Genomic DNA, 23,642 nt, shown 5'->3' with positions numbered 1-23,642 from the left:
TTCATGCCCAGCATGGAGCCCCATGTGGGGCTCCATCTCACAACCCTGAGCTCATAACCTGAGCAGAAATCAAGAGTCGGATACTCAATCGACTGAGCCACCCAGAAGCCCATGAAATTAAAATTTTATCAATTTATTAAGTGCTTTTGAAATCATGAATGGCTACGGGGGAAGAAAAGACATCTCTATGCAAATACAATTGGAAAAATCCCATTTCCTATATAATTATATAAGCAATTTTTTTTAAAGATTTATTTATTTATAGGAGTGAGAGAGTGAGCGGGGAGGGGAGGGGCAGAGGGAGAAGGAGCAAATCTCAAGCAGACTCCCCACTAAGCCCAGAGCTCGATGCGGGGTTCAATCTCATGATCCTGAGATCACCACCTGAGCTGAAAACAAGAGTCAGACCGAGCCACCCAGGCACCCCAATGTAAGCAATTTTCTAACTGTGGGCTTAGAAGTATGCATTTTTTTTTCTGTTCATTGGAAAGCTGTAGAGGAAATCTCTTCAATGAAAACATTAAGACCTACACCCAGCAGTATTAGAATTATTCCACTTTGAACACTGGTGTGAAAAACAGTAGCTTAATGTGCATTTGAAGAGTAATTATTTCCCTCAACAATTTTTTTTTTTTGTGGTTAACTCCCACTAACTATTACTGGTTATTTTGCACACAGGCATTTTAATTAAAATGCTACTATTCCTTCAGATTAGAATTTAATATATCCTTTCTTTTCAACTTAATTTACAACTGTGAGCAGTCATAAAATGAAAGGTTTTCTTGAAACTGCCATCAAACAAGCAAGTAAATCTTATCTGAATATGCCAAACAATAAAAACTCTGCCCAGCACCTATAAACAAGTTCTATAGGAAAAAAGACAAACGTAATCACAATAACCTCAATAAAATATCACCATTTAAAAGTACACATTATAAGTTTTCTTTTTACAATAAAAAATCTGTTACTTAAAGTTAAAAGAATAAAGGATTTGTAGTCAAAATATATAGATGGAATGAAATGTTGCTTAATGTAATTACATCTAAAATTAAGAAAAAATATATCACACACAAAAAATCTGAACTTTCAGATGGTGTATTTTCAGAAACCCATTAGACTATCCAAGGAGCATCTTTACATGTTTACAATTATATTTACATATTAGAATTTAGGAAAAATGAATTAGACATTAAAGTCAGAAGTAACTTTATAGATAACCCCGAAAGTTGCTTTGCTTCTGTAGGCACTTAAATCTTAACATTCATTATTATTATTATATGTATTAGCAATTATTATTAAATTGCAAGCTTTTGTTAAAGAAATGCTTTTAGGATAAAAATTCTTCACAAAAATTCAAGAAACTATGAGAATTCTAAGAATGTCCTTTATTAAACATTCTGAAATATTACAGACCCTTAAAATTAGCCAAAGTCTACCTAACTATCATATGACCACAAGCTCTAAGCTTAAACCATATCAAAAGCAGTCTTCTGTTTGGGAAGATTAGAAGTATGCTACCCTAAGTTAACTCTCTTCATTTTCAAAGGCCTTCCCATCCTCATCGAATAATGATTTGCTTCAAAGATCCATCATATAAGGTTTACCCAGGAGACATAATATCAAAGGAAACTTAACTTTCCATTATAATTTTTAAAAAGGCTAGAAAACGGGAGTCTTCCTTTTCATAAAGAAAAGTTGGTCCTCTTTTAAAACCCTACTTTGCCATTTTAGTACTAATGTCAATTACATCTAAGTTCAATTTGTAGAGTTATTACACTGTCCAGTGTATAGGAAGAAAGGAAACAGATTCTTAAAGGATTTAACATGGTATTCATAATGGAACTTGATCTCTGTCAGGTTTAAAGACTGACAAAAGAATGTTCTTTTACTCTAAGTTAATTTTCCATTTTAGATTGCTAGGCTAACAGTTCAGGAAAGAAAATTATTAATAGAAGCCAGAAATTGAAAGAAGTTTCAGAATACTATTTTAGTGAGAGAACATCTTAGATCAGTTTCAGATGGAAATGTTTAAGAGAACACATACATGTCTAATCACAAATGGAGGTTTATCTGTTTCTTTTTTGAATTCATAGGGTCCCAGATTTAAATGGGCCAGCCGCCGCCTGGTGTCTTCAGAGAGCTCACACATGCGTCTTTTTGTGTAGGGAGATGGAGAGTGTGATTTTGAAGAAATTGTAGGCTGTTCGTAGTTTTTTGCATTTATGCAATACTTATTTCTCTCAGGTGACTTGGATTTTTTCTTTTGTGACCTTGATGTTCTGCTTTGCAGTCTGCCGTGTGATTTTTCAACTGGAGCCGTGTGGTAAATAAATTTATCCTACACATAAAAAATAAAAATTAACTTGGGCAGAAGATACATGTAGAGATTATGTATATTTATCTATAAATTACAGGTAGAAGAAAGCTTTAAAAATTAATATAAGGCACATATAATCTATCAAAGCCAACTGGTCTTTCCTATCTATGCTAGCTAACTCTTTGTCTAGTAGGTAATAAAGTATATGGTATTCTTAAGTCTAACAAGTACTTATGAAAATAAAAGCCCAGTATTTAATCATTTGAAAAATCTAGGAAACAAAGTCAGAAAAATTAGTTTTCAGTGTACTAAAAAATTAATGTAAACGTTGGTTTATCATTTGTAATTAAGTATCCAAGTAATTGGCTATATAATTTAAGAGGGTTTTTGTTTTGTTTTAGAGAGAGTGTGTGTGCGAATGGGGGGGAGGGAAGAGCGAGAGGGATGGAAGGATAACATTTTATTTAGTCTCTGCCTTATGAGTGCCTTAAAATTTGGATTACAAGTAAATAATATAAGACCTCTTGACTCATTATCTAGAATTATAAGATTTCTAATATTAGAGAAAATGGACAGTTGAGAGAATTTGTCTTCCTAACTTTAATCATTTTAAAAACCTATCAACCCTAGCTCCTTCTCTACTTTCTCAATCCCTCCTTCACTACTTGCTAAGGGTATCTATTCTAAGTAAATATTAAAACATCAATGTGGTATAGAAGGGAAAAGAGTTAAATATTTTTAAAAAGTAGGTAAACAGGAAAAATATGTATTTTCCTAATTGGAAAATAAGTCCATGAGTTTCATACAAACCTGCAGCATCAGATTATTTCCTCATCTCTCCTCTACAGCTGCTGATAGGCTCCCAGTCCTCCTCCCACCTTGCTCAATGACTTCAAGCAATAATTCAGAGTTTCTCTACCTTGTCACACTTCGTCTCTCTCTATGACATCACACGATGCACAGAGGCAGGAGCGCAAGCACATGTAAGGACCTTCGAGGTGTAATAAACGTTCAAGCAGTGACTCTTTCCAAGACCTTGGACTCAGACTTCTATTTCTCGGCTTTAATTACCTTCTTCCACATCATCTTAGATTTCATCATTATGCAGATCCATTGCATCTCAAACTCTGAAAATCCCTTGATGACCAAAACAACTTTTCCTCATTTTACTTCTTTTGTTGTCACTGAATCTGCGACCTGCCCTCCTCACCTCCTCAGTCCCTGGGCCTCTTTTTCCCCAGACCTTCATACATTTTTAATATCTCTTACTTCCAGACCCAGAAGAACCCAACATCATCCATTTCAGCTATGCTGTAAAGTTCCTCCTTACCTAACTCTGGTTGTACCAAACCTAAACTAGCTAACCCCATCTTCTTCCGTCATTACAGGTTTTCGAATGTTGACTACTACTAGAGGAAGTTATAAGCTGGGGCAGACGTAGTGCAGATACACACTGTCTAACTCTGCCCGATCCTCAATGTAGCCCATTACTGCCCAGGAAAACTTCAAATAGTGGCTGCTATATGCTGTGAACACGATGGCTCTCTCTGGCCAACAGGATAATAGCTTGGGACACAAAGAGACTTCAAAAGTGCTATTGTCTCTTACTCCTATTTGAAAACCTTCCTGCCTCCATATGAGTGAGCCAAAATTAGCCTACTAGATGCTGAAAGTCTTGTGGCCACCACCCCAGCTAAAATCAAGCAAATTCTCAGAAATATAAAGTCCCTCCCAGACCAAAAACTCAGCCAACTACCAGAAATGAATGAAGTCATCCTAGTTCATTCAGCTCTGGCCTTGCCAGTTCACCCAACCAATCCACAGAACTGTGAAAAACGTTGTTTTAAGCCACTAAGTTAGTGTTGCTTTTTACACAGCAAAAACTACCTGATCTAGCACACAAATTAATAAAACTGCTATTGATATTTAACTAATTAATAATCAATTCTACCTTCAATAGGTAAAAAGAATAAGTAGAAAACTAGTTTTATTTCAGGAAATCACAATATACTTAATTTTTTCAATCCATTAAAACTGGTGACAAAACATCAATTTGGAAATAATATGCCAAAAGGAATAAAGATCATTATAAGTATTTGTAAACTTAAATATTTTTATTGTTTCTTTCACTCATTCTTCTTTTAAAAACCAAAATGGCTTGTCTTATTCTTATGTTTGAACCTGAAAATGCGGCTTTGTAGCCATTAAAATTTTAATTGTAACTAATACTCACTCTTTAAAAAGCAGATTTATCACATTCTTAAATAAGGTCAAATAAGATTAAAATTCTGGCTGTTAACATTTAAAATTTTAATGTGTAAGTGTATACTCTGTTATGCCTACCAGATAATGTTTTCTAGCTTTTATTTTAACTATTGTCTTCTCTCCTAATTATCTTTAAAAATAAAAAAATAAAAAAATAAAAAACCTTAGTAACAGCCATCAAATTCACTAATTGTATGTTATGTGCCAGACACATTGCCTATTCTCTAATTTAATCTTTAAAGCAGCCTTGTGAGTAACTTGAACCCAGATCTGTCTGATTCTGAGGCATATTTTCTTAAACGCTGCCTGACGCCAAAACCTATCCTATTTTCTTACATCTGTTCAATAAAGAACAAATGACAAACACTGAAATAGCAAGTTAAAAAAAGAAATGAGTCTCCTCAGAAGTTTATGGAGGAAAACGTTAGTTCCTAAGCCCAATGAGACTACTGATGAGGGGACAATTTTACATTTACAAAGACCTTCCACCAAGCTGTACACTTAGAATGTACTTTTCTGTGCATATGCCATAGTTCATACAAAAAAACACTTTTCTAGCCACCCACCAGAAGGGCAGATCCCAATGAGGAGAGAAAAATTTTGTCTGAGTCCAGGTAAACTACTGTTAACAATTTACAAATATACACAGTACATAACTCAAAACAAGTCAGTAACATCTTTGCATTTGGCAAGCATAGTTCGTTAGATCTCTAATAGCTGCATTTCAGCCTGCATTTCAAAGATAATTAACTATACCCAAACTGGCACACTATGTATCTTGCTAAACAAATAAGAATGATCCCCTTGATAAATTTATATAACCACGCTTTACCTTTCTTAGCTTATGTTACAGTTACCATCCTCAGCAAATTTACTCTGAAACTGAGAATGCAGTAAATTAATACTCCACTCTTTCCATCATAGGTCCAGTCCTGCCTTGTCTGGGTCCTCTGGGCTTTATATGTTACTGGCTCTTCATCACAGGCTGGTCATTGTTACCTAATCATAATGCAACTGCATATGAGTGATGCCTAGACATTATTAGATAACCTGTGGACAAGGCAGTAAGATGATCCTGGTGACTGAGTAAAAAGTTAGACAAGAATGAAATATTAGGTCCAGATATCTCAGTTTACTAAAGGCGGTTTTTACAAATATAGAAGGTACTTAGGTTGGAGTGTCCAAGCTTCCCTTGGTCTGATAGTATTAGTATGGCCACTAAACTGAGCAAGAGTCATATAAGGAATTAGAGACACTCAAGAAACACCAATATCCCTGCATGAGAACCTCTGATCACATTTGCTAAGAGGTATCCCTTGAACTTTCTGCAGTCACCTGTAACTTCTATAAGATTTACAGAAGCTTCAGATCTAGTTCTCTGTGGGACTTCTTGATCTCAACATCTTTCTGGCAGGCTGATTTCTTTGCATTAAAAAAAAAAAAAAAGGCCCACGGAGTTACAAAATAATAACAATAACAACATGGCGCCATCTATCATGTGTACCAGACTTTTCACTCTCATGTTTAAGATGCAACCAAACTGCAAAATACCTCTGATACTTGTTTTGTTTCAAGATTGACCCAAAAAAGTGAAAAGAGTTGCAGCCAAAATAAAAGAATAATTCTTGCCCAATGCCCACAAATACGAACAAATAAGTTAAACCATTAAATACTTTAAATAAATGATTTCAACCTGAGTGCGGCACTTCCTTGAACTTATCAGACATTCAGTAATCACTGAGGTTGTAGAAAATTCCAGCTTTGGAGCAATTCCCTGAAGGGGAAAAAGGTATTATTAGATATTTCAATTTTTTAAAAAATATAATTATTAGTGATAAAACTATGACCTGAAGTAACAAACACTTGTCAAGATTTTGCTGCTTCATTTGTTAGTTTGACCTTCTTGTTAAAGATAAGACAACACAGTGAGGCTAAATGTTAGCAAGAACAGTTTCATTGCTGATGATTCCCTTACAAGTGAATATATTACCTTTATGGAAAAATTAATATATTTTTTCATTTTCAAGTATTCTCCTGTTAAATGATTCTAAGATTTTTAAACAATGCTATAATATTAAAGTCATAAATATATAAAAATACTTAATGGATTTAAGTTCTTTTTACTTTTACAAATTAAGACACACTTAACTACATAAATGCTCTGGATAGTCTCCTCATGTTAAAAAAAAAAATTACAGCTTCTAGGTATGCAGTTCTTGAAAACAGAAGAGAGAGAAGTCTCTACCAATTCCTCCAACACTTTTTCCCATAATGTATAGGTTACACTCAGCTCTATGAAGGAGCCTGGCTTCTATTTCTCACAACATTTCAAACATCAGCTTGAACACTATTTTAAAATAAGTGGAGACAATGGTCAAATTCAAAGGAACAGTCACAAAGCACCTGCCAGGGCATGTGGAAGCACACAAACTGTACATTCACCGAAGCATTAAAAGACATTGTGTATGCCCAGGGCGACTTCATTCTCGTATAGCAGAAGTCAGATATCTGTCCTTTGCAAACCCAGCCTTTGACATACTAACTTGAGAGTTTCAAATGTCATATTACGGGAAAGGTAAATATGAGTTGCCTAAGAATTAACTCAATGATTGTTTTTCTGCAAATATAACTTTTATTAATGAAGTCCATTATGCCTATTTGTTACTTATCTATTGCCTCACAGGATATGACTTAGCAATTGAAAACAAGACTAAACACTTAGTATCTCACATAGTTTCTGTGGGTCAGGAATCCGGCAGAGGCTGAACTGGGTGGTTCTGGCTGGAAATCTCTCAGGAGATCGCAGTCAAGGTGTTGTCTGGGCTGCTGTCATCTGCAGGTTTGCCTGTGGCAGGAGGATCTGCCTCCTAAGGAGGCTTGTTCACATAGCTGTTGGCTGGAGGCCTCGGTTCTTTTCTAGCTTTTAGCAAGAGGACTCAGCTCCTCATCCCATAAACCTCCCCATAAGACTGCTTGAGTGTCCTCACGCCAGGGCAGCTAGTTCTCCCAAAGCAAAGCAAGGAGGAAGCCATAATCACTTTTATTACCTAGTCTCCTAAACCTAACACTGTCACATCCATCACACCCTATTTATTAGAGTCCCAAAGTATAGCCCACACTCAAGGACAAAGGAGTTAGACTTCGTTTTCAGCAGAGGAATACCAAAACTTTGCGGACTTATTTTTTTTTTTTTAAGATTTTATTTATTTATTCGACAGAGATAGAGACAGCCAGCGAGAGAGGGAACACAAGCAGGGGGAGTGGGAGAGGAAGAAGCAGGCTCATAGCGGAGGAGCCTGATGTGGGGCTCGATCCCAGAACGCCGGGATCACGCCCTGAGCCGAAGGCAGACGCCCAACCGCTGTGCCACCCAGGTGCCCCTACGGACTTATTTTAAAACCACCACAGTCCACCCTCTGACCACAAGCTACTTACATTCCTTTCATGTGTAAACTGAACTCATGTTCTACAACGAAGAGAAAAAAAAAAGAAAAGAAGTCTCATCCTTTTACGACTTCAGCCTGAAATCCAGGATGCTGGCATCGAAGTCAAATCCTTATTCAACCTCCTCAGATACGGTTCTTTAAGGACAGCTCCTAGAATACAGTTCCTCAGCGTAGACGACTTATGAACCAGAGACAAGTTATCTGCCCCACACGTACCCAAAGCACACACACGCAGCAGCTGCAGGATAATCACTCTAGATATTCTTGTTCAGAAAGGGAGAAAACAAGAGTCAAACAGGGATCACTGGGCCATAGAAATTCTAAAATGCAGCCAGGAAAATGTTAGAAGTTCCTTGATTAGAAGTTTAGTCCTGTTCCTGCCTAGAAATAACTATCCTCTGGGCTCCTCTGGGCTCTTGTTTCCAACCTTTGAATTGTCATTCCTTTCCAAGGAGAAGTAGACCATGTTTGGGGCTGCACAGTGTTCTGAGCATGAGTCGTGTCAACAGAATTTTGGGGGTCCAAAGGCCTTTTCATTTTGTGAGGTCTCTGCATCTCAGACCAAGCTGGTGTTTCTACTAATATAATGCTCTTAAAAAAAACATATCGGTTCTTACATGAATCTTACTAAGTGCACGCCATTAGACATAGCTACATCCTCTCTACGTGCCGCTTCTGCTGAGACTGCCCTTAAGCATCTCGAAAAACCGATGTTTGACTAAATAATTTTCTAAGACAACATCTTGGATCTTTCTGAGATTTTAATGAAGGATTTTATAGTTATACCTTTGGTTTCACCATCGGACCACAATTTCCCAAAAGTGCCTGGAATGAATTTTGCTCAGAAATCCTTCCTTAATTTTAGCATTATTTGCCATTAGGAAAGGCTGGGGATCTTCAGAAACAGTAAGTTCCAAATCCTTTTTGCTAAACAGCCTTTTCTTTTGCTTATCTCTCTCCTCTCATATTTTGCCGTAAGGCAGCAAGAGAAAATCAAGCCGACCCTCTAACTCTCTGGCAGTCTTAGACACACCATTCATTTCATTAGCTACTTCTCTCCTTCCCATATTACTACTGCAGGTGACTGTGTGGCGAAACTTCCTGCCATTACATAACAAGGAACCCGTTTATCCCTAATTTCCGATAACATTTACCTTATTTTCCTGCAAACTCACATCTGAGTTTCTTCAAGACCTTTCAAGCTTTCACATTCTAGCAAGGACTTTCCAGCTTCTGCCCTCTCTATAGAGGTGCTTGAATGTCTTCACACATAGCAGTTGGCTTAGCCCAAAGTGACTGATACAAGATGAGAACAAGGAGGGAGCCACAGTGCATTTAATGATCTGGTCTCCAGTCTGATACTGTCACTTCACAGCGTTTTATCTGTTAGAGTCACTAAGTATAGTCTGGAGAATTAGCTCTGCCTTTGGAAAAGAGAAGTATCAGATCATCTGTAGCCTGGACTGAAACTTTTCACTTTATCCTTCCCCACATATCACTAGTCACATAGTAAATACTCAGTGTTTTAGGTGTTACTTTCACTGAGATTTCAAAACCAAAATGTATCAGTTGGGGTTCTCCAGGAAAACAGAACATATATATAACTAATATATATATATATATATATATATATATAAAGAGAGAGATATTTATTTTAAGGAATTGGTTCATGCAATTGTGAGAGTGGCAAGCCCAAAATCCATAGGGCAATCCACAAGCTGGCAACTCAAACAAAAGTTGATATTGCAGTCTTGAGTGTGAAATTTGTAAGCAACCAGCACACTGGAAACTCAGGAAGTATTTCTACACAACAGTTCTGAGGCAGAATTCCTCATTGTTTGGGAAACCTCAGTTTTTGCTCTTCAGGCCTTCAACTAACTGGATGAGATCCAGCTACACTGTCAATGGTAATCTCCTATACTTAAAGTCAACTGTTTGTAAATATTAATTACATCTACAAAATACTTCACAGTAACATCTAGACTAGCGTTTGGCCAAATAACTGGGCACCATAACCTAACCAAGTTGACGCATAAAATTAATCATCACTCCATCTCAAATGTCAGTTCCTCTATGAAGTCTATAAGATGTAATTCATTCATTCAATTCAATCAAGTGGCATTTAAGAACCTTCTCCATGCAAAGTACTGTGCTAAGAGTTCAATTCAAAGATGAGAAAGCCACAGATTCTGTTTCTATGGAGTTCACACTCTAAAGGGGATATTATCATCAGCACTGTCATCATCTCCACAGCCATCATCATATCACTCACATCTACTGAGTGCTCTCCGTGCCAGGTACTGCTGTAACCATTTACAAGGTTTCATGAGTCCAGCCAGCAGCCCTAGGATAGCTTCATCTGATAGTGCTTTGCTCAAGTTCAGTCAGGTAGTCTGTGAGCGCTCCAGGATTTAATCGCACATGTGACAGAATCCTTGCCACAGCAACGGGTTCAGGAGAACAGCCTAAGACTCAGACAGATGTCACAAGAATTCTGTGGAAGGGTGCACAGTCGTCTGCCAGGACAACAAAGTACTGATGGGAGTGTTTTATCCATTCACATTGAAATGCAATAATTGATATGATTGGATTTATATCTGCCATTTTGCTGTTCAGTTTATATGTGCCATATCTTTTGATTCTTCCATGCTTTCTAGGAGTCTCACCTCTGTATACATAGCTTGGTGGTCATCCAATGAACCTCTCAGGGTTCCACTCTTTGTTGATTATCTGTAGTGCTTGGGGAATGCATTCAAAGATAGTCCAGTCTGCAGTTTCTACTCAGTTTCACTTTTTGTGCATTCTCACGGTCTCTCATTGCATGTGCGTTGTTTCAGAGTCAGCCAGGAATGGCTGGAGAGCTTAACTCAGCCCTCGTATTGCTCCCTTACTTCTGTGAACTTTCTGGAAGATGGGCAGCTCACTCTGATTGGAACTACCGTTGGCCTATCAAAGCTGTGGGGTTTCTTCATCCACTTGCATCTGAATCCACCACATTTCGTTGGTGAAGATACGCTACCTGTCCTTATGATTCTGACACCAATTCCATTGTGTGGGTTTTCCAACACCACCAAACACCAGGCAGAGGTCCTATAATTTAACCCAGTTCTGACTTTATCTACCTGGCAACAGCATCAGATCCCACAGGTTAAGGGATCAGTCCTACAAGACTGCCCAGCCCACTTCAGATGCAATCACAAGTCTGGGTTGTTCCCTGTGATTCTGACCAATTGGGTATAATTTGGAGGTCCCTGTGACCTCCTCCCCTGGTTCAATTAATTGGCTAGAGAGGCTCACACAACTCAGTAAAATAGTTTACTGTTTACCGATTTATTATAAAAGAATACGATGAAGGAATATAGATGAACATTCAGATGGAAGAGATTCATGGAGCAAAGTATGTGGGAAGGGACATAGAGCAATGCTCTCCCCAGGGACACCACTCTCCCAGGAGCTGCCTTCATGAGTCCACCAACCTAAGAGCTCTCTAAACCCAGGCCCTTTGGGTTTTTATTGGAGGTTTCATTACACGTTTGATTAAATCACTGGCCATTGGTATTTTAATGCAATCTCCAGCCTCATCTATCCTCCCCAGAGGTCAAGGGGCTAAAAGTTCTAACCCTCTAGTAGCAGGGTTGTTCCCCCTGGCAACCAGATAACCCATTCAGGGTTATTTAGGGGCTTTCCAAAAGTCGCCTCATTAACATAACAAAAGACACCTTTATTGCTCCCCATCACTTAGAAAATTCCAAGGATTTTAGGAGCTCTGTGCCATTAAAAGGATAAAGACCACTATATTTCTTACTTTAAATCACAGTGTCACAGTCCCACTCTCCAATACTGATTCTGACCCCTCTGGTAGCAGAGTTTCTAATTCTTCTGCCCAGCCCCAGAACTGGTGAAGCTATGATTCTCACTGGCCCACAGGGTATGGAAGCTGTCCCAGGCAAGAAGGCCACACGCTGCCGCCATTTTTATCTAAAGCTTTAGCCATCATTTAAGCATAAACATGCACTCTTTTTTTTTTTTTTAATTCCAGTTAGTTATCATACAGTGTTATATCACTTTCAGGCGTATAATAGAGTTATTCAACACTTCCTTATAACACCCGGAGCTTAATCTATCTTAATTGTCTTGATTGTCAGTTTCCAGCGTCCTGAAACTGTTTTGTGTGACAATTTTGTCCAGTTTTATACCTGTTTTTTATGGAGAGAGGAATTGCCAACCTCTTCAAACCACCACTCCTAGAAGTCTTACTTTTTTTATATATATGTATTTTCTGCCTTAGAAACCCAACATCTGAATGTATGTAAAAGTAACCCAAAGTAGATGAAGAAGATACTTATTAATGGTCCATACTTTCATGTTTATACTGCCAATTTGGTATAATACAGCATTTTAAATTACTTTCAAAACACCATAATTTTAAAATCATTTTTTTTCATTGCAGTTTCCATACATTTGCTGAAACATTCTTTGAAGGTTTTTATAATATAGAAGATGGCTAACGGACCCTGACAATATCCCAAAGGAAGTATATTTTCATAGATTTGCTAGTAAGTCAACTTTTACACTTCTAGCAAGCTGAAGTTGCTATTTCCCAGAATAGAGCATATAAAAAACCTAGACCCACAGGGAAAAGTATTTAATTCACCAAACTGGCTCATACATCACCCCATTTTCCTTACTCATACTACTTTAACATTTTATAAAGGTAGTAAAAAAATGTTTGTCCAAATTATTTCAACCTAGACATCTTTTGCTTTTTTCCTTTGAAATAGCAGGGTCTTCTCTCAGTTTCTCTAAGTGGAAGACATTTTCAGGGATAAATATATTTTTAAATCACCCAACAAAAGTTGAAGGGAGTTGGGGGAAAGGATGGAAGAGTAGGCTGTCACAACGCAGCTTTCACTTCTAGGTAATGAATGTGTACTTACATGACATGAACACACAACAATTACCCTATCCAAACTCCTACTAATGAACATTTAAATTATTTCGATTTTTCACTATTATGAACAATGCTATCAATGAACATCCCTAGGAAGGCTCTTAGTACACCAGAGAGAATACATCTCCATGAAACATACCTAGAAGGCAACAGGCAATGAGAATCTTTGCCTTTACTGGATAATTCGAAACTGTGGTGGTTCCAATTTACATGGCACAGCAGCATGTAAGAGCTTCCAAGTTTCATACGTCTAATAGGGTCAGATTTTATGAAATTTTACCAACTTTATGGCTATAAAAATGAAATCATCAGCTTTTTTTCATTTGGATTTCCCTATATGCTAATGCACTTGAGCACCTTTTCAAATGTTTATTGGTCATTCTTTTGAGAGAACAATAAAGAAAAGAGAAAAGACAGGGAAGGTGGGGAAGTGGGAGGCAGAAGGAGAGGAGAAAAATCTGAAGAATATAAGGCTAATTAACGCTTGTTAATTCTGGATGAAAGATGCATGGGTTTTGTTCAGATTTCAGTATGTTTAAAATAACATCATAAGTTCATTACAAAATCATGTTTTGAACCAAATTAAACTTTGAATTAGTTCTTCACATTTCAGGTATTAAGGCCTGTGTGGTGCTTTTTGACAATGATCCCACATCACAAATTGATTCAGAAAATAGTAAGCACTTACTCGAAGGCCAGAAATCCTCCTCATGGTAACCTGGCGGTTTGAATCATGGTGTCCAGAAATTTGGTTTGGACCCGGGAACATGAAATCTCGTGTATTTTCATCATATGTAGACAGTGTTTCACCCACTACAAGAAAGATATCCTATGATTCAAATTATAACAAAATAGTCTATTTAGAAACAAAATCAAGTACAATACATATAGTGCCTGATGCCTTACTGAAATTTCTGCTTCAGGGTCATGGGTTTTTTGTTTTGTTTTGTTTTTTTTTTTCTATGAAAGGAAAATTAAAAGAAAGTTATGTCAAATGGATTCCTTATTCAGAAATGTAGTACATATTACTAATTCTCCTTCCCCCTTTTATAGAAGGGAGGTATTCATGTAAATTTTGTCAGTACCTATGTGTTTCTAGAGAAAAAAAGTGCTTGTAAACATATCAAGTTGGTATGACACTTACGAACCTAAAATATTATCATCTTCATAAATTTTTTCTATCTTCCATTTTTTTCTAATTGCCATTTTAAGACATTAGGTTACATGTTGGAAAAAAATGTAGATATTTTCTAGAATTTGTGGTTACCCAAATTAGGTATACATGTAATATTCAAAATCTTTTAGGTAACTAATTTTCAGTAACATATAGCTCTCCATTTTTCATGTAGAATAACTATTTGATTAAGATAGATTTCTCCTATAATCACAGAAGTAAATAACAAAAAATCAAGCTATCGTCCATATTTTAATTTTACCTGCCCCAGAGATTTATAATGTTTACTAAACAGTTAAGGTTTTATTCCACCCCCATTCCCAGTTAACAGTCAACACACAAAAACAATTTCTTTATCAACAAAAAAATATAGTTTGAGAAAAATCACAAAAACTCAAAGTCAATTTTTATGAATGTCACAAAATATGCCAGGATGATAACATAATTTTCCACTTTCATTTATTACTATTTATTCAATTTTAGAACAATATGTTCAAATACTATTTATGTGAATCTTTATGTATTTATTATTTTCATCTATTGATGTTTTGTGCATAGTGGACCAATACTAGAAACTCAACATTGTTCTTAATTTGGGAAGAAGGGGAAAATATGTATTTTTTAAAAGCATTCTTTGACATGGGTTTGCACATCAATTACCTTATCAAAATATAATACAGTACCTGGTGGAACTAGTTGAATCAACTCAAACAATGCTGTATCATCTGAAAGTTTAAAGAAAAATTTCCTTAAACAAATTAACAATAAACAAAAATTAGTTACTTTATCATAAAAGTATCTAAAAGTCCTGGTAATTGCTGGGTACACTACATATATGTTTCTATCTTAGTACACTGTGTATATTTTTTGGTTGCTATGTCTCTTAAGGCTTTATTAATCAATAGTAGAGATTGTCCCTTCAATCTCTCTGTTTTTTTTTTAACTTTATCTTTTTTTTGAATTTTATCTTTTTAGAGCAGTTTTAGGTTTACAACAAAATTGAGAGGAAAATACAGAGACTTCCCATATATCCCTGTCCCCACACATGCATAACCTCCCCACCATCAACAGCACTCACGGGAATGGCACATTTTTTTTACCAAGGATGAACCCCATAGTCACATAATCACCCAAAGTCCATAGTTTACCTTGGGGTTCACTCTTGGTGATGTATACACTCTGGGTTTGGACAATTAAATGCATAATGACATATTCCATCATTATAGTATCATTCATAGTATTTTCACTTCCCTGATTTTCCTCTCTGCTCTACCTGTTCATCTTTCTCCTCCACTTCAATTTGCTCCTACGAGCAACCACTGATCTTTTTACTGTTCCCATAGCTTTGTCTCTTCCAGAATGTCATATTAGAATCATACAGTATTCAGGTTTTTCACATTGGCTTCTTTTACTCAGTAACATGCATTTAAGTGCCCTTCATGTTGTTAGTGGCTTGATAGCTCATTTCTTGTAAGTGCTGATAATATTCAAGGTCTGGATGTACCACACTTTATTTATCCATATACCTACTATGGGCAACTTGGTTGCTTCCAAATTTTGGTAGTTATAAAGCAGCTCTAAACAACCTTGTGCAGGTTTTTTCATGGACATAAGTTTTTAACTCCTTTGGGTAAACCCCAAAAAGGGTAGTTGCTGGATTATATGTTAAGAGTATGTTTAGTTTTGTAATAAACCACCAGCCTGTCTCCAAATTGCTGTTCCACTAGGAATTCCCAAGAGCCATATATAAGAAGAGTTCTTGTTACTCAGTATCCTCACCAACATTTGGTGCTGTCAGTGTTTTGGATTTTAGCCGTACTAGGAGTGTGGTGGTATCTTGTTTTAATTTGAATTTCCCCAGAGACATATGGTGTGGAGCATTTTTTCATATGCTTATTAGCCATCTTTATATCTTCTTTAATGAAGTGTCTGTTAAGGTCTTTGGTCCATTTTAAAAAATAATGTTGTTTATTTTATTATTGAGTTTTAAAAGTTCTTTGTATATTTTGGATAAATGTCCTTTATCAATATTTTATAAATATTTTCTCCAAATCTGTGGTTTATCTTCTAATTTTCTTGATATTGTCTTTCACAGAGTAGAAGTTTTTAATTTAAATGAAGTCCAGCTTACCAATTATTTCTTTTATGGATGATGTCTTTGCTGTTGTATCTAAAAAGGCATCGTTGTACTCAAGGTCATCTAGGTTTCTTCCTATGTTATCTTCTAACAGTTTTATGGTTTTGCATTAACAGGTCTATGATCCATTTTGACTTAATTTTTGTGAAGGGTGTACGGTCTGTATCTAGATTCATCTTTTCGCATTTGGATGCCTAAGTGTTCTAGCGCCATTTTTTGAAAAAACTTTATCTTTGTCCCACTGTATTGCCTTTGCTCCTTTGTCAAAGTCAGTTGATTATATTTATGGGGGTCTATTTCTGGGCTCTCTGTATATCTTTATGAATATAAATTATGTCTTATTTCTTAAGCAGAGCTGCGAGGACAGTGGGGTATATTATATAACTCCTTATATTTTTAATACGTCTGAAGTATTTTATAATACATTTATAAAAATAAGAATAAAAGATGAACTGTGTCTTTCTCCCTTCCAGGACCCATGAAAAAGGCATCATCTCTTTCTTTCTTTAAGGTCTGCCATTATCATCCAAGGGAAGTCTCAATCATTTAACCCAATACCAGTATGTCCAATCTATGAAGAAATAGGAAATATTTCCTATAGGTTATAATTTCTAATAACAAAAAAAAACTGATATGGTCCTTTTCCTCAAAAACCTTATATTTCATTGAAAATATAAACATTAAAGGAAATAAGCACACAAATTATATCTACAAAGCACACGGGCAACGAAGGCGCTGCAGGCAGTGCTGTAAGCAACTGCATTAACAAGACCTAATCTGGTCAGGGAGTCAGAGACGCCTGAGGAAGAGCTCTTTAGGATCTGATCTACAGCATGAACAGCTGTAAACTGAGGGACTGGGGAGGTAGAGTTTTTTAAGCAGGAGGAACACGACGCACAAAGGCTTTAAATAGTACACAGCAGGGTAATCTGAGAGATTAGGTGTTTGAAAAATAACCCTCCTGCAAGAATCAACTTGAAAAGGTAAACAATGAAAGCATGAGAGACCTAACAAGATAGCAAAAAATTATGTCTGAAACTCAGTCTAAGAAGGACACACAGAGAAATAAGCCTGGCGTTTGAGGCTACTTTTCTTTCCGGATATCTGACAGTCCTGGTAGGGGTAGCTTAGAGGTTGAGAAGCTGAACATAGCTTTTGATAAATTAATGAAGTAAAGGACCAAAAACTGGAATATCATGGCCTTGGAAAGAGATAGGAGGGGAGGTCCGCTGGTAAGGGACAATGGCCTGATAAACTGACTAGGCTCTAAGATTGGACCTTGAAAAAATACACTACAAGGGTAAAGAGTAAACTAAAATTAGATAGCCAACACTATATACTGAATGTTTGTATTCCCCCCCCCCCCCAAATTCTATGTTGAAATCCTAACCCTCAATGTGGTATTTGGAGTTGGGGCCTTTGGGAGGTAGGGCAAAATCCTCATAACGAGATTAGTACCATTACAAAAGAGACCCCAGAGAACTTCCTTGCTCCTTCTGTCACATGAGGACACAGAGAGAAGATGGCTATCTATGAACAGAAAGGGAACTATCACCAAACACCAAATCTGCTCACCTTAATCTGAGACTTCCCAGCCACCAGAACTGTAAGAAATAAACTTTTATAGTTTATAAGCCACCTAGTCTATGGTATTTTGTCTTGGCAACCCAAATGAACTAAGACAGCCAACTAGGAACTAAGGGCTAAATCTGAATCATCCCAAATCCTATCTGAATTAAGGTGATCCAGAATTGCTAATGTCCCCTAGAAATCTGCCAAATCAATCATAAATCTTTTCTAAAAGAAAATATCATCATCTAAGTTTTCAAATATTTCAAAAATTTCTACATTCAAAGTTTGACAATCAATGAAAACTGACCAAGTGTACAGGGAAAATGAAAATTGGGTTTGAAAAATAAGAAAAATAACAGAGAGCAAAAACAGATCAACAGGAGATCCAGAAAAATTAGTTATCAGACTGGGACTTAAAATATGCTTAATACTTTCAATAAAATGAAATGCAAGGTTGAGAATGTGAGTAGAGAACTAGAAACTATTATAAAAAACCAAAGGGAGATTTTTTTAACTGAAAAATAAAATAACAATAACCAAAAAACCCCATAACAGGTAGATTTATCAGCAGATTATAAATGACCCAGGAGAGATCTATAGAATTAGAAGACAAAAGTAAATATCTTGAGAAAAGCACGGAAAGCCAAAAGGGTGGAGAACATAAAAAAGGGGGAGAAAAGGATACAGTAAGCGGGTCTAACAATGTGTAATTGGATTTGCAAAAGGAAAGAAGAGAAAGGGACAAAAGCGATATTTTAAAGGTTAATGCCTGAGAATTTATTTGAAGAAAGATATCAAGAAACAAACACCAAGCAGAACATATTTTAAAATATACACACATATACATATACATACACACATATATGTAGAGTTGGGAACATCAAAGTAAAACCACAGGAAAAAAGACATAAGAGAAGATATTAAAAGAAGCCCGTGGAAAATGACAGAATACCTTTAACAAAATAACAATAAAATTGACAGATGATTTCTCAACAAAAACTTAGGGAATGAAAAGACAATGGGATAGTATTTTCCAAGGGCTAGGAGGCAATAATCCCAAGGTCAGCAAAACTAGACCTTCAAAAAGTAAGACAAAATAAAGACACTTTCAAATAAATAAAAATCAAGATAATCCATCACCAAAAGACCACTGAGAAAGGAACTGTGAAAGTATTTTCTTCAGAAAAAAAGCAATAAACTGAGAAAGAAGCTCAAAAATGAAAGGAAATAAAGAAAAACAAAAAAGGTAAAATATGGTTATAAAGTAAAAAGATGATGCCGATACAACAATAACAACAATATTTTGTGTACTTTAACTGAATACTAATTTAAAATGCAGCGCAAAAAACCCCACATAAAATCTAGAAGGGACATTACAAGCAGAGAAAGACAACTATCATATGATTTCTCTCATCTATGGAACATAAGAACTAGGAAGATCGGTAGGAGAAGAAAGGGATAAAGAAAGGGGGGGTAATCAGAAGGGGGAATGAAGCATGAGAGACTATGGACTATGAGAAACAAACTGAGGTCCTCAGAGGGGAGGGGGGCGGGGGAGTGGGATAGACCGGTGATGGGTAGTAAGGAGGGCACGTATTGCATGGTGCACTGGGTGTTATACACAACTAATGAATCATCGAGCCTTACATCGGAAACCGGGGATGTACTGTATGGGGACTAACATAATATAATAAAAAATCATTAAAAAAAATCTAGAAGGGACATAAATGAAGTCACGTAGTGTAAGCTTCTTCATGTCCTAGAAAAGGTAAAAATAAAAATACATATATTAGGGTTTGATAAGTGATGCATGCGTTCTGCAACCTCTATGGTGACCACTGAAAACAGCAAAATAGTAAAGAACATGCACCTCCAAGTTAATCAAGGAGTAGAAATGAAAGAGCAAAAAACAGAAGAAAAAAAGAACAATAATATTCAACAATCAGAACAAATAAAAAGTAAATAGTATATGGTAGATTTAAACTAAAATATATCAATATATACATTTTTTATGTAAACTTTTTATTTTGAGATGAGGATTCACATGCAGTAAGAAGACAGAGAAATTGCATATACTTCTTACCCATTTTCCCCCAATGCAAAAAGATACCATAGTCCCCCTTTTTTCCATGGGGGATATGTTCCAAGACCTCCAATGGGTGCCTATAATCATGGAGAGCACTGATCCCTAAATTTATTATGTTTTTTCCTATACATACATAGCTATGATGAAGTTTAATTTATAAATTAGGTATAGTAAGAGATTAATAATAAGTAATAATAAAATAGAAAAATTATGACAACATACTATGATGAAAGTTATAAGAATGTGGTCTTTCTCCCTGTCTCAAAATATCTTACTGTACTGTATTCACCCTTCTTGTGATGATGTGAGATGATGTGAGATCATAAAATGACTGTGGTAAGATGAAGTGAGGTGAATGATTATTAGGCTACTATTGAAGTGAGGTGAATGATAGTGTTTGGCTACTACTGACCTTCTGACAATAATCGGTCGGAAGGAGAATCATCTGCTCCTGGACTGTAGGTAACTGACACCATGGAAAGCAAAACCCCAGATAAGGGGGACTATTATAGTAAAATCTATCCCAACCACTGCGACACGGATACAATCCACTGGTTTTATTTAGATTTCTCCAGCTTTATTTGTACTCATTTCTGTGTGACTGTGTGTCTATATTTAGTTCTATACACTTCTGTCAAATGTGTAGGTTTGTGTATTCACCACCACAGCCAAGATACAGAAGGGGTGCATCACACGATGTCTTATGGTACCTTCTGTAGCCACACCCACCTCCCCTCCCCAAACCCATTCTCAACCCCTGATAACTACTCACCTGTTTCTGGTTTCTATAATTGTATCACACATTGTAAGAAAAAGTCTAAATCAACCAATTAAAAGACAGACTGAATTTTTATTTATTTTTATTTAAGAAAAATTTTTTTTCAGATTGAATTTTTAAGGGAAGAAAACTCTTTTCAAATCTCCTTGTAAGACACCCATGTAAAATATAAGGACATACGAAGATAGAAAACAAAAACATAAACAAAGATATAATATATGAAAAGTAAAAAATAAAAAAACTGCTAGCTTGGCTGCACTATAAAAGAGAGAGAAATCTTCAAAGAAAAGCATCAACATAATAAAAATTCACCAGTTGATGAATACATGGTAACACTGGTCAAGAGAAAAGAGAGAAGACACAAATTACTAATATCAGGAATGAAAAGAGAGAGGTATTTAAAAATTCTAATGACATTATGAATACATTCATGCTACTGAAGGTACCTGATCAGAATCATAATTCAAACAAAAATGATTAAACAATTATAGTACAATTGGGAAAATGTGAACTGAGTGGATATTTGATGATAAGAAATTAATATTTTTTGGTGTGATGTAATGTTGTTTCTTTATTCAGATATCCATATCTGATCCGATCCTGACATTTACTTCAAAATAATGACGTATTAAAAAAGAGCAAATTTCTATCAAAAGAAAACTTAAAACTTCTACAGATATAGAAAAAACTAAATGGTTATATATATATACACACGCATATATGTGTATATGTATGCGTGTGTAGATATACGCAATCTGTTACTTAAAACCTAACAACAACAACAACAGCAAAAACAAAACAGTAAGTCAGTGACTTCACCGGTGAATTCTTTCAAACTTCTAAGGCAGGAAACAGTGTCAATTATATACACATTCTTTCAAGGACCATAAAAGAGAGAACACTTCTCAACTTGTCTTACAAGCCCAGCAAAACCTTGATACCGAAACCTGACAAGCAGCTCACAAAAAGCGAAAATGACAGGCTATCTACCCAAAACCTACATTTTAGATATTGGTATCCTTAGATAAAATCATATGATGCCTGAGATTTACTTAAAAATAATCTTAAAAAAGTGATGATCTAAAAAAGAGTTTTAGGGGCATCTGGGTGGCTCAGTCAGTTAAACATCTGCCTTCGGCTCAGGTCATGATCTCAGCGTTCTGGGATCGAGCCCCACATCAGGCTCCCTGCTCAGTGGAGAGTCTGCTTCTCCGTCTTCCTCTGCACCTCCCCCCACTAATACTCTCTCTCGCTCACTTGATAACTCTCTATCTCAAATAAATAAATAAAATGTTTAAAAACATTTAAAAAAGTGATTTACTTCAAAATATTCTTTAGATAGAGATAAAACAACATTAGCCATAAGTTGATAATTACTGAATCAAGTGACAGGTCAGGGGTGTTCATTTTTCTCTTTTGTCTACTTTTGTATATTTATTAAATTTTCTCTTAATAGAAAAGTTTTTTAGAGTATTTTTGATTAAAAAAAGTTGTGCATGCTCTAAAAACATCACTGTGAAAACTATTATGCCGTTTTGTTAAAAGTTCTCTACTGCCTTTTCCATCAAATCTACAGAAATTATACAATGGAATACTGTTCAGCCATAAAAAAGAAGAAATCCTACCATTTGGAATGACACGGATAGATGTCGAAGGCATTATGCTAAATGAAATAAGTCAGAGAAAGACAAATACTACATGATCTCACTTATATATGGAATTAAAAAAAAATAAACCACCAAACTCATAGAAAAAGACATCATATTTGTGGTTACCAAAAGCAGGTAGTGGGGGAAGGAGAAACTGGAAGAAGGCGGTCAAAAAGTACAAACTTATGAGTGATAAGATAAGTGAGTACTGGGAATGTGATGAACAAATGACGACTACCATTGCCACTGCCACACGAAATACAGGGATGCTGTTGAGAGAGCCAATCCTGAGAGTTCTCATCACAAGAGAAATTTTCTGTCCTTTTCTTTGTATTTATCTATATGAAATGGTGGATGCTAACTAAACCTATCGTGGTAGGGGTGCCTGGGTGGTGCAGTCGGTTAAGCAGCCGACCCTTGGTTTCGCTTAGGTCATGATCTCTGGGTGGTGGGATCGAGCCCCCGCTGTCAGTTCCGCACTAAGCACAGAGCCTGCTTAAGATTTTCTCCCCTCTCTCCCTCTGGCCCTCCCAACTACGCACTCGCGTGCACGTGCGCGCTCAGGTGTGCGCGTTCCCTCTCCAAATTAAAAAAATAAAATAAAATAAAATAAAATAAAATAAAATAAAATAAAATAAACCTATCATGGTAATCATTTTACATTGTACATAAGCCAAACCATCATGTTGTACACCTTAACACGTATGCATACATATAATGACGTATGCCAATTACTTCCCAATAAAACTGGGAAAAAAACCAGTTTTTAGAGGAGGAATCTTACCAAGAAATTAATCATCTCCTTTTAGTCTCGTGCCATCTGATTTTGTGGACTGTTCATCCTCTTTCTTACTGCAATTTCTAAACCTCGGGATCCCTACCACTTTTCACTGAAGATGAAATATGTTCCCTTGAAACACAGGACTTTGTCGTAATTTTGAGCAAACCAACTTCCATGTGAATGCCTCATACAACAGTTCTCTGATCTCCTCAAATCCAGTACACTTATGCAAAGATTCTGATTATGTATTTACATGTCTGATTCTTCTTTTACTAAAATGGGGCTATATTTGATTTATTTCTGAATCCCTTATATTCTCTCAGCGTATGGAGTCTGCATAGGTAATCAGGAAGTTAAAAAAAACAAACTCCAGTTCTTATCATAGGTCAGTGGATAAGCAACTTTTGCTTAAGCCAACTTTTCTATTATTCCTTGAATCACAGGATACATTCTATGAATACACCATGCTATTTCTCATCCCTTTTC

The 23,642-nt window shown here is 36.1% G+C and overlaps 1 protein-coding gene across 3 annotated transcripts in view; it reads right to left on the bottom strand.

Annotated features, from left to right (window-relative positions):
* Window positions 1-23,642, bottom strand: part of SPATA6 (spermatogenesis associated 6) — a 139,960-nt gene that overhangs the window by 77,032 nt on the left and 39,286 nt on the right. For all 3 annotated transcript variants that reach the window (XM_040627328.1, XM_040627329.1, XM_040627330.1), the window contains exons 4-7: window positions 14,837-14,878; window positions 13,668-13,792; window positions 6,276-6,356; window positions 2,045-2,338 (exon numbers count right to left, since the gene is read on the bottom strand). In XM_040627328.1, the coding sequence (XP_040483262.1) occupies window positions 2,045-2,338; window positions 6,276-6,356; window positions 13,668-13,792; window positions 14,837-14,878 (542 nt within the window). The remainder of the gene's footprint in view (window positions 1-2,044; window positions 2,339-6,275; window positions 6,357-13,667; window positions 13,793-14,836; window positions 14,879-23,642) is intronic.

Source organism: Ursus maritimus, unplaced genomic scaffold, assembly GCF_017311325.1.
Source record: "Ursus maritimus isolate PB19 unplaced genomic scaffold, ASM1731132v1 scaffold_12, whole genome shotgun sequence".
Classification (NCBI taxonomy): Eukaryota; Metazoa; Chordata; class Mammalia; order Carnivora; family Ursidae; genus Ursus; species Ursus maritimus.
Note: the sequence above shows the minus strand (reverse complement) of the source record. Positions and strands in the feature narration are given on the sequence as shown.